Genomic DNA, 12,311 nt, shown 5'->3' with positions numbered 1-12,311 from the left:
TAAGGAGATGATTGTGGACTTCAGGAAACAGCAGAGGGAACATCTCCCTATCCACATCGATGGAACAGTAGTGGAGAGGGTAGTAAGTTAAGTTCCTCGGCATACACATCACAGACCAACTGAATTGGTCCACCCACACAGACAGCATCGTGAAGAAGGCGCAGCAGCGCCTCTTCAACCTCAGGAGGCTGAAGAAATTCGGCTCGTCACCAAAAGCACTCAAACTTCTACAGATGCACAATCGAAAGCATCCTAGTGGGCTGTATCACTGCCTGGTACGGCAACTGCTCCGCCCACAACCGTAAGGCTCTCCAGAGGGTAGTGAGGTCTGCACAACGCATCACCGGGGGCAAACTACCTGCCCTCCAGGACACCTACACCACCCGATGTTACAGGAAGGCCATAAAGATCATCAAGGACAACAACCACCTGAGCCACTGCCTGTTCACCCCGCTATCATCCAGAAGGCGAGGTCAGTACAGGTGCATCAAAGCCGGGACCGAGAGACTGAAAAACAGCTTCCATCTCAAGGCCATCAGACTTAAACAGCCACCACTAACATTGAGTGGCTGCTGCCAACACACTGACTCAACTCCAGCCACTTTAATAATGGGAATGGATGGGAAATGTAAAATATATCACTAGCCACTTTAAACAATGCTACCTAATATAATGTTTACATACCCTACATTATTCATATCATATGTATACGTATATACTGTACTCTATTCATCTCATATGTATACGTATATACTGTACCCTATATCATCTACTGCATCTTTATGTAATACATGTATCACTAGCCACTTTAAACTATGCCACTTTGTTTACATACTCATCTCATATGTATATACTGTACTCGATACCATCTACTGCATCTTGCCTATGCTGCTCTGTACCATCACTCATTCATATATCTTTATGTACATATTCTTTATCCCCCTCCACTTGTGTGTATAAGACAGTAGTTTTGGAATTGTTAGTTAGATTACTTGTTGGTTATTACTGCATTGTCGGAACTAGAAGCACAAGCATTTCGCTACACTCACATTAACATCTGCTAACCATGTGTATGTGGCAAATCAAATTTGATTTGATGGGGGTGTGTCTACAAACAGACCAAACTCCTCTTCTTTGGTTGACGCGAAAAAAGAAACATGAGGCGCGCACAAACTATCCATGGTCAGATTACTTTTGATTTCTAGAAAGTGTTTTACTCAATTATTTTGACCAATGGTGAGCTCACCTGTGATGCGACAAATTGCTATTAGCTAATTAATATTATGGTTTCTGTCAGCAGAGAGTTGGATAAACATGACCGTTTGTGTGATGTCACTCTTTCCTCAGTTAGCGCTAAGATTAATGTAGCCTACATTTTCAGGTTTTGATGATTGTGTTATTCACAGAAGTATCGACAGCAAGGCTGGACATTGCATCCAAAAAAATAAACTGGTCAAATTCAGGGGATAACTTTGTTTGGACTATGTTTTTTGCCAAATGTTTGTGGGGGAAAAAAGTGTGGGGATCAAACGCTGACTGTTGCTTCAATCGAAACTGGACATTATAATCACACCGGTTTGAGCGTACGCTGCAGGGACCACTGTAGAATGATCACACCCGTTTGTTGGCATGTGTCAAAGGGTTAAGTGCTAGCTGGGCTGAAACTTGGGCCAACTTCACAAAGAGTTTGGAAACACAGACCTCAGCTGTGTGAAACTTCCATATTTGGTATGGAACGTTACACAGCCAGACTAGGTCTTACGAGAATGCAGTCTACTAAAGAAATCAACAATAGAAACATGCAAACGCTTGAGTCCAGACAGGAGGTTTCTTTAGTTCTATACTTGAAAACATGTACTGTGCTTTTAGAAGCCTTGGAAGAACGTCGTCTCTTTATAGCCTCACACTTGAGTGAAAATGAAAAGTAAATCAATGCCACGTAAGGGCTATAAAATGACTCCACCATAAACCCTTGATATTCCAAGGACCAATCAACCACAAAAACACAGTGCAACATGTTATTGTTTCCTGCCAGGAGTCTCTTGGCAAGGTTCATGTTCCATGTGTACATTCCACAGCTTCAACCAATGATCTCACCCTCTAGAATGCTATGATGAGCAGAATGACATCGCCCCCTCTGATTCAGTGCAGATGTGCAGAATGAGACGCTGCACTGGATTACTGGATGAAGTATGCGGTTAGGGTAAAACATGTACAGGGAAAGACTGCTGTACCAAAAGACAACACTGCCAATCTTTGATGTGGCAATGAATGAATCTGTATCGGAGGGTGCTGTATTTCCTCCCATATTGTCTAATTTCATCTCCGTCTGATCTCTGCCTCTTACCTGTTACTGCTGTCTCGGGTTCGGTCTGCCCAGGGTCTCCTGCAGACTGCTGGCGGGGGGCAGGTGGGTAGCGGAGGCGGGGGGATGGAGGGCAGAGGGGGCAGGTCACGTCTCCCCTTGCCCAGGCTCAGACATGAGGCTGGGGTGCTGGGAGGGGTGTGGTGCTGGAATGTTCGCTGGGGTTTAGGTAAGGGGTTGATTGAGGGACTGGCAGCGCCAGGCTCAGTGTACACATTCTCAGGGTCACCTGACCTCCGCGATGACCCCACAGGCATTGACCCCATAACGTCCAGTGTCCCAAATATGGGCTCGTTCCCCCTCCTCTCTGCCTCCTCCAGCTCCTCGGAAGGAGGGCAGAAATAGTTCCCAGGCAACACCAAGGAGGGATTGGTGGGACCCTCTTTCATGGCCTGCTCCAGTTTCTTAATGTGAGTCAAAACTGACTTGTTTTCCTTGGCTGTCTCTGTGGGTTTACTACTGCCTCTGAGGGGTCCTCTATCCAGTATCACCTCTCGGTCCCCCTTGGTAGTGGGGCCCTCAGGTGACTTTGGCCATAAATCCCCCAGCTTTCCTGCATGCTCCTTCCCAGGGTCCTGCCTCTCCCAACTGACCAACCTCTTACTGTCCGGCCTGTGGACCTCCGAGATCTCCTTCTTTCTCACAGACTCTGGTTCCTTGTGCACTGTGGTCAGCAGACATGGACCCCTTCCAACCACTGGGGTGGTAGGGAGGGTCTCCTTTTTTCCCTCCCATTGGGAGATCTTGTCCCGGATGCTGGCGCTGGTCTTCAGACCCGCCGATGTCTTGTTGAGTTTGCTGCAGCCGACCAGTCCGTGCTCCATGGTGGTCTGGGGTTCCAAGGTGGCTCTCCTGTGAGCCAGGATGGTGTCAGTGGTGTCTGGCCCGTCTACAGGGGAGACCAGGGGGGAGAATGGCTGCTTGGAGGTGTCCCTGTCCCCACACACCACGTCTGGCCGCTGGGGGACCACAGACAGAGCCTCCCCAACCTTCAAGCCGCAGCACTGGAGCCTGCACACATGCATAGGAACACATGTGCACACACACACACACACACACACACACACAGATTATGGATAGCAGTGCCAAACCCATCCCAGACAAAAACAGGTGTAGACAAAGCACTAATCATTGAGCTCAATTCTGGATATCCACATAATATCCCTGTGTAAGTATGTTTCAAAATTCCAAAATTGTCTCGGCTCTTCAGATATAAAATAACTGCCACTTGATTTGATGGCGTAAATAATAAGGATTTCTCATAAAACAACCTTGTCGAACTTCAATATGCGTTTCTGCACATTGACTGGGTCGTGACTGTTTGAACGAGAGGTCAAAGTTCACAAGCAACAACCATTCTGGGGGGGATGAAAGTGTACACAGCCAGCCAGGAGAGGAGGCGGCAGAGAGGCGGCAGAGAGCAGACGTGCATCTTTTCTAAACTAAAGCTGACCCACTTACTGACTCCATGTTGGATCAAGGCCAGTTCATCAAATTATTTGGTTTTAAAACAAACAGAGGAAACACAACCTCTGACTGCAACTTTTGATGACATTGCTTTATTGTATATAGGAAATGGAGAAATCAGCAATCTTGAGGGAAACCTAAAAGAAACGGCCAGTAGAACTTCCCTTCGCTCCCTTAAAAAATGTGGTAATGAGCAAGATAGAAGAGTAATTGGGAAAAACATGCAAATTATCTTGGTTTTAAAACCTCTGAAGAAGGCCTTGAGGCCGATACGTAAAGCTCAATAAAGAGCAGTGATTACTATCAAGAGCAGTGTGCGTGGTTCTTCTTTTATCTCATCTCAATCAACTGTTACCATGCACCTGCAACAACGATCCCTCAGATGTAAAAAATGTATGCCTCTCCCTTCAGTTGAGGCTGTAGTTTTTATGAAGCAGCAGAGGAGAAGAACTAGCTAGGTCAAACTGCAAAGCCAAGAAAAAGTGGGAAGGGAAAGGAACAGACAGAGGGAGTGATGGGAGGCAGAAGGGGATCAATAGGGTTCTTCTTCTTGGCAAGGAAAGGCCTGTTTCCTAAAGAAAGCCTGGCTAAAAGCAGGGAAAGGCCTGTTTCCTAAAGAGAGCCTGGCTAAAAGCAGGGAACTATGGGAAGGCTGTATCTCACCCACAGACGAAGGGAGTAGGACGGTGGGGGTGGAGGGGGCGGTATAGGGCCGGAAGAGGGTTACAACAACCATCTCTGGCCAGCTGAGCTAACAGAGCATGAGGAGACGGGAAGAGATAACGGGAACGAGTTGAAGTGGGTGAAGAGTCTAATTGGAGGGGAGAGAGAATAGATCTGTTGCTTGGGCTTTTTCCAGGTATGTTGGTATTGTGAAATCAATAGCCTTACATGCCAAAGAGGGGTGGGGATTCAAAGGACATGACACGAACAATAGATCATGAACAGTAGTTGGGTCTACAAAGGCACAGGCATGCATTTGAATGCACTGCCATGTCGGGAAGGTCCGTTGGTTAAAATGTTACCACAGATACAGTGGGGAGCTCACAGGGCTATAGGGCTTTACTCACCACTAGTGACAACAGGGTGACCAGTAACAGTATCCAGCTGGCAGGTCGCAACCTCTGCCCAGCCGGCCCTCCATTGTTGGAGCATCACATGGGACAGTTTGCCTGCCACCGTTGCCCTCTGCTCATTTCTAAGGTGTTCCGTGGAGCGGACTGTAAAATGTAGACAGGAAGTAGTGCAATACAAACCCGTTGACTGATTGGTAGACACAGTTGTCAGTGTTGGTACAGAATCGCAGGGCCGTCCCACCAGTCATTGTGCTAGCAGCTGGCATCCTGGAATGACAGAGAAAGACAGTCAGACACAATCGTTTCCAGGTAGTAGAACTAGATTGCTATGGGTCTGTTAGAGGAGATCATTTGTGGAGGACTTATTCTCCTCATGGAGGAAAAGGCTGGAGTCGGACTGTCACACAGAGATAGACGTAAATACTAAGAGTCACGCAGGCTAATGGGTATGCTATATACTGGTGGTTTTAAGCCTCCATCGGAGTTCTGTGAGCCTTGAAAACGCCTGTAAATCAAAACTGCAGAAAGAGGAACAGACCTCACAGGTTGTGAGGAATCTCCCCAAACCGTAGATCCCTACTCAATTAGTAATTGGAGGATACACTTGTAAATGATGCTTTAAATGATGTTGAACCCACGGAAGTTAACAGAGGACAGTCCATGTGGCACATGGGGGAATTTGCAGTGTTTTCCATTCATGTAGCTTACCGTAATGCAATTAAGGCCTATTAGGAAAACATCAGCAACATTCCAACACAAAAGAAGCTCAGTTCAACTTGAGAGGACCGTTTTTTCACTTGACAACAGATCACACAATCGATCCTCTTCACGGACTAACTACCTCTCCAAGAAGACGTGGAACCTGCTCAAGAGCAGTGCTGAATCATTTTGTTTACTGTGTTACCCTCCATCCTCCACCCCTCCCATTCCCCAGCTGACATTTTCCTCTGTACTTTATTATTAAAAACATAGTCAAAAGGTTGTGCACTATATTGGGAATATGGTGCCAATTGGGACGCAGACTAGACAAACACTCAGCGACCAGGCCCATAAATGCTGGTCAAGCGTCCTGGCATGATTTGGCTCAGGTGTTAGCATCAGGGGACGCATCTGGGCAAACGCCTGTTAGCAGTTACTCAGACAGACGGACAGACTGCTGGACAGACGCACAAACATACATACATACACACATACACATACATACATATAGCTAGACAAAGCAGTTCCCAGAAGCAACAGATGGGGGAATGTGCGTGTGACCTCACCCAGATGTGCTAGAGGGCTCCAGGGCATCCATGAGCCTTTAAACATTTCCTGAGCACTGCCCACTCCAACAAAACGCCCCCTCAACCCCAATAAGCACACATTAGCTAACCCTGCTGCAACCCCTCACCCCAGCCCTCAGGACGCAGGGAATGCCTGCCCAGTCGGGCAATATGCCATACATTGCTATCCACAGAGTAGCTGCACGAGTCATTGAAGAAAATGTCCCAATTTGGCTGAATTACAAAAGTTGTTGACTTGCTGAACTCTTCCTTGGCGGAGTCAACTGTGTAGTTGGCCCAGGGGGTTCGTCCAGCGGTTTGAAACTGCACAGCTCAGGGGTTGTTTTTTTTCCACTTCCACTCCAGTGTTCAAGTATAACTTGACACTGGAGAAATTATGCTCTTGGCTGACAAACCCCTTACCGTGACCAAGTGCATTTTATCTGTCCGTCTCTATTCCTGTCTCTCTACTCCATCCCTCTCTCCCCTTCTGGCGTCTGTTGGAGAAGTACCCCCAGAGAGGGAGAGGAGGGGTTTGCGTCAGGCCCTCGCTTGCAAGCCCAAATGACTTTCAGCTGAGCACTATTCACATGTCTGAGGAGAAACTTCAACCCCCCCCCCCTCCCTCGCTACAGGACCATTAAAAACAGAAATCCAGTGGATAAGGGCTGGAACATGTATGCATCCCTGGGTCAGCAAGACGGGGGGGGAGAGAGAGAAAATGAGGGAAGGAAAGTGGATCTTGTGAATTGTAATACAAGAATAACGCTACGCAGTGAAAGAGGTTGAGGCTTTCAGCTGTCATTCATTTTTGGGAGCCCCAGGGTGAAAGCAAAGTGCTGTTCTAGGAGTTCTGTGATGGATCGCCGACTGCCTCACTGCGACACTGCGTTCTCCACAGTTGAATGTGTTCCGTGGACTCAGTCCCACAACTCAAACTGAGGAACACGTCATTGTTGAGTGTAACTGATTGACCATTACAGGCTCCAGGTTTCCGAATGAATCACAAAGCCTGGCACTACAGTGGCACTACAGCTCCATATGATACCCCCTCCCCACACCTTAAACTTAATGTGACAGCCAATGAATCCGTATCTAGTAAAGTTGTAAACCTGACAGCGCTGCCAGGGAGTTTTATTGGGACCAAGCCCGTTACTGGGGTAACTAACTCCATTGGAGAGAGCGCGAGAGAGAGACATAGGGCCTTAGCCACCTCTTTGTCCCTGGCAGCCGTTAACCCTGACCCAGGAAGGGAGAGATGACAACCTCCACAATGATGTGGCCAAGGGAAGCCATCTGCTCCGGCCAATAAAAACATCACAGGAAAATGTGACCCCACTGACCTTTGCTCTCTGACATCTGATTGGTGTGACAGCGGATGCACGCTGCGGCAGAGGAACTATGGGAATGAGCATTGTTCAGAAGGGTCTGGGACTGTTGATGTGTGAGAGAGGATAGATAGGACTGACAGATAATGCCCAGACCTTGTCATCAAAACACATCAGTAAACCCCTGGCCCTGCAAGAAGACCAAAGCATAATGTGTGTGTGTGTGTGTGTGTGTGTGTGTGTGTGTGTGTGAGAGAGAGAGAGCGTGAGTGAGCCAAAGGGTCAGCAGCAGGGCATCAGGGCCCCATCAGTTGCATAATAAACCCAACAGGACAGCAGGAGATTCCTATCAGCAGATGGCTGGTCACTGGGTGTTTGGACACAGATACAGTTACATAAACACAGGGGTGAGCCAAGTAGGAAACTGCAAAGGGGACAGTGTCACGGTAAGACAGGGAAGATGGTATGCAAATTTAAATATAGGGAAGTAGAGTCATGGTTATCATGTTTTTAGCATGTTTGTGCAAGATGTATACAAGTGTGCGTGGAAGAAAAATGTTTGAGCATTGTAAGAGTGTGTGATATATTCACTGGTGCATGCGAGTGAAAAAGACAGGGAACAGAAGAGGAGCACAAGATGTGTTAAAGGAGGAGCTGGGGGACTATGACCAACTGCGTTGATGCTATAAATCCCTGTTCCACAAAGATCTGTAGACAAACTGCTGTAACCCACACAAACACGCCACTGAGCCTGATACCGGGCCGGGGCTGGGCACTGTGGACAATAGCAGCCCCACACTGACGGCCCTGGAAGCCTTTGACAGAGCCCCAAGGACCCTGGATTGCTTTACATAGGACACTAACAAAGCAGGATTCACAACCTAGCTACAGCCGGGTCAAGGAAACAGACTAGCAAGCCCAGAGGAGGCACCATGTCATTCCACAACAATAGGGCAGCTACAAACAATCCGCTGTCGACTTCAGAATTCAGCTTTTCATGGCATCTGTGACTAAATAAGAGTCTGCATTCCTAGCCTTACAGCACCTCATGGCGAATTAGACATGGACTTGTCACTTATTTTGTCAGTACCAGTCTAAGTGGTGTGTTTATTGGTGCGGAATCAGCATTTATGACTTGATGTGCCTGCTGTTGTGAATAGTGTTGCAGGTCTCTCTGAGCTGTGGAGGCCTGCAAGCCGCTCCTCACAGCTGCTTCTCAGAAAGACATGACATCACCCGTCTTCTCAGGGAGCCTCCGGAATGGGGGAGCGCTAAGTCATTTCCACATACCTAAAAAAGGACAAGTCGCCCACGGCGGCCCCAGATATCACAGCTAGCAAGAAGGGACGCTACACCAAAGAGTGATTGTCCAGGATGATAATTCACCACAAGTGGTTAATTAAACTCAAATTGCTACTTCATGCCCAAGGAGAAAGGACTACAGTCCTTCAGAAAGGTAGCAAAGCAGCAGATGGAGAGAGCTGCTCAAAACTGTGGCAGAGAACTTAAGTGCAGGACGCTCCGATTAAATTTCTCGCTCTCCCTGTATGGCTAAGTGTAGAGCCGTGTCTATCCCCACACGGTGAGGTTTGCTTTAACAAATGCTAAAGCCTCGTCTGCAATCAATTGAATGCGCCACTTCACATTTAGCAAGCTCTCGGCGGAACAGCAAACTTTGCAGACTCTCTCCCTCCCTTTTCCGTTGCTGTTGGAGAGCAATATGATGAGAGCTGGAGGGAGAGAGAGATAGAGGAATTTATTTTTACTCTGACGGAACTTCCAGAGAATGCCAGAGGTAATGCGAAGCCAATTTGTTGTCAGCTCTGCTGCAGGATGTTGTAGGGACCCAGGCCAGATATGAAACAATGTGCCGGTTAAAATTATGTGCTAGGGATTTCACCTGCTCACATGCTGACTTGACCTGCTTCAGTCTGACAAAGATTCATGAGAAAGAAGAGGGGGGTGGGGTTTGGGAGACGTGAATGCTGTATGGAGGGAAGGAGGGTTTGGCAAATGAACAATGGAATATTATCTAGGCTCAGCAGTATGTCTCTCTCTCTCTCCCTCTGTCTCCTCCCTCCTCCACTGCCTGTCCTGGGTCCCAGCCTCTTTCCCATGCTGATTCCATAGCAGGGTGTCTGGCTAGCAGCCAAGCAGGTCGACTGCATGTGCAACAGGCCTCTGGACTTTGCTCCCGGTCCTTCCCCCTCTCTCTTATTTTATCACCCGTTTCCCCTCTCGCTCACCATCTCTCCCGTGCTCACTTTCTCACTCTCTCCCTTGCAATCATCCCCTAGCGCCAACAGTCTCTGCATTTCTTCACTGGATGTAGTAAACATCCCTATCAGGCGACCCATGGGAACCCAGAACGAGTAGACACACAGAGGCCGCCCTGCTGCCCACGTCTCATCCAGGCCCAGCGGGACTCCCCCTAGCATGGCGTGCCTCTGCTCAGCCAAGTCGCCCTGCCCCTCTTCCTCCATTGTTAGCCGTAGGGAAAGGATGGACAGCAGACAGAAACAAAACGGGGTTAGCCACAGAATGAGACAGGAACTCAAGGGGATACCACAAACAATTAATTGTATCAATCCAATCTAAAAATAACCTTGACATGTATTGTCATGCATTTTTCACACCCAAGTATAGCATTTCTTGTTATTGTGTGGTTTGTATACAACTGTAAGTAGTTGCTTCCAAGACAAGGGTTTGTACTGTCTACCCCACAAAGGACTGTAGGAATGAATTAAATATAACCACAATGGGTCCCCAATTGCAAACCTCACAGGATATACAGTAATTATGGTGCATGACCACAGGGTTACCACGGCTACTCAGAAACCTCTTACTGTTCTGGGCAAACACTATGACAAACATTTGTCTTGTTTGCACTTGTGTTTTTTTATGACAGTCATACAGACAGAGAAAGTGTGAATGGCAGGATGTGGGTTAAGTGTACTACTTCCTGTGCCCTCTCCATCCCACCTCACTGTGGTGTAGGCGGATAAACTGTAAAAACCTAGATAACTCTTGACAGTTCCTCTGCTCTGCCTTTCACCACAGTAAGTCCACTGTTCTACTCTAGGGCGGAAACAAGAAGCACCAGTCTTTATGAAAACAACCTTACTCCGAGCCACCTGTCAGAGCGGAGGTTGTAAATGGGTTGAAAAACCCACAGCACGCCGATCGGTAACCTCAGCAAGCCTTTAATAGTAAGGGCTTTCCTTCTCTTCCCAGTGAAACCCATTCCACTGACGTTGCAAATGGTGTAGCTAGTATGTTAACGATATGCTTAAGGACTAGCAGTGATACGACCAGGCTCCAGAACCAGGGGTTTAGGGTGAAGCTACTGACACCGCAGTCTGGAAAGCAGAGCAAAAACTCACTAAGAAACTGGTGTGGTTACTTTTAAAAGAGGTTGACAGTTGTTGGACTGGGCTCAACTATGGAAAGAGTAACCTTGAGAGCAGACGAGAAGAGGTGAGAATAGAATCAGGGAGAAGACGGCAGAACAGAGAAGAGCAAAAAAATATAAGTGAAGAGAAGGAGAAGATGAATCAATGAGCAGTGAGGGAGGCAGAGGAGTAAACGATCACCATTCAACCCATCTGGGAAGAAGGATCAGATTTCAACAGCACACTACTCCTCCATACTCCCTTCATCCCCTCCTCTACAGACCTGTCTTCCCCTCCTCCTCCCAGGAAGAGACTCCTACATGTGCTTCCCCTCAACCCAATCTGCTACCAATTACCCTGCTGGCTCCACTGACCATGGCCTATGCCAGCTAATCTCGAAGCCTGCTTTACTGAGAACAGCTAGCTAGCTACCACGATATTAAAATGAGCCAAGCCTGCTCTACTGAGAACAGCCTAGCTAGCTACCTACAACTATATTAAATTAACCAAGCCTGCTGTACTGAGAACAGCTAGCTACCTACCACTATATTAAATTAACCAAGCCTGCTCTACTGAGAACAGCTAGGATCCAAGTCTTCTTTTAAGCGGCAGGTAGTCTAGCGATTAAGAGTGTGGAGCTAGTAACCGAAAGGTTGCTGGTTCAAATCCCTGAGCAGACTAGGTGAAAAATGTGCCCTTGAGCAAGGCATTTAAAACTAATCGCTCTGGATAATTTCACATGCGAAATGACTCAAATGTAAATTGTTACAACTTTGGCATATATTCACTGATCCAAACCTGCAGAGCTTTCTGAATAAACCAACTTGTCTGAAACTGCATTAATTCATCCAAGACTGCTGAATACCATAAACTCAAATCTTCATAGCTGATCCAAGCCTGCTCGTGTTCACTTCATCAGACCTCTTCAGCGTGGCCTTCTCTAGATGCACAACAATCAATCAGAAACTCTTGCACAACATCCATCGAGCCATACATACAGTAAGCGAAAATGCAGCGTGCATACAGCTGCAATAAACCAACCAGGGACAGATTAAGTCAGGCCATTAACTATTAGACTTGCTAAATAAAAGCAGCTCTGGAAATTATGAAAGTGCCCCTGCTATGAGTCTCCTGTGTGTAGCTGAAGCGTTGGCTAAGGGTTTCACAGGGTGAGGAATAAGCTAGCAACAGAAAATATGCACACACACACACACACACACACATCACAGCCGATGAAGCTAGATGAGGTTTCAACTTGTCCTCAACCACAATGATGGTGGGGCGAGAACATGTCTTGTACTTCAGTTAATGCTTGGATCTGTTGTTGGAACACCAAAACCTGTCAGTTCCACAAAGGAAATGTGCTATTCAATAACCCAAGATCAAACAGCTGATGGAAAAACTAGTTTTATTCACAA

At 47.3% G+C, this 12,311-nt stretch overlaps 1 protein-coding gene across 1 annotated transcript in view; it reads right to left on the bottom strand.

Moving 5' to 3' along the window:
- The window catches only part of LOC135509520 (DENN domain-containing protein 2A-like), a 47,062-nt gene that overhangs the window by 27,078 nt on the left and 7,673 nt on the right, over positions 1-12,311 (bottom strand). The window contains 2 exon segments of the mRNA XM_064930254.1: positions 2,348-3,376; positions 5,089-5,175. Coding sequence (XP_064786326.1) covers positions 2,348-3,376; positions 5,089-5,175 — 1,116 coding nt within the window.

Source organism: Oncorhynchus masou, chromosome 22, assembly GCF_036934945.1.
Source record: "Oncorhynchus masou masou isolate Uvic2021 chromosome 22, UVic_Omas_1.1, whole genome shotgun sequence".
Taxonomy (NCBI): Eukaryota; Metazoa; Chordata; class Actinopteri; order Salmoniformes; family Salmonidae; genus Oncorhynchus; species Oncorhynchus masou.
The sequence above is the reverse complement of the archived record's forward strand: the minus strand, read 5'-3'. Positions and strand labels throughout refer to the sequence as shown.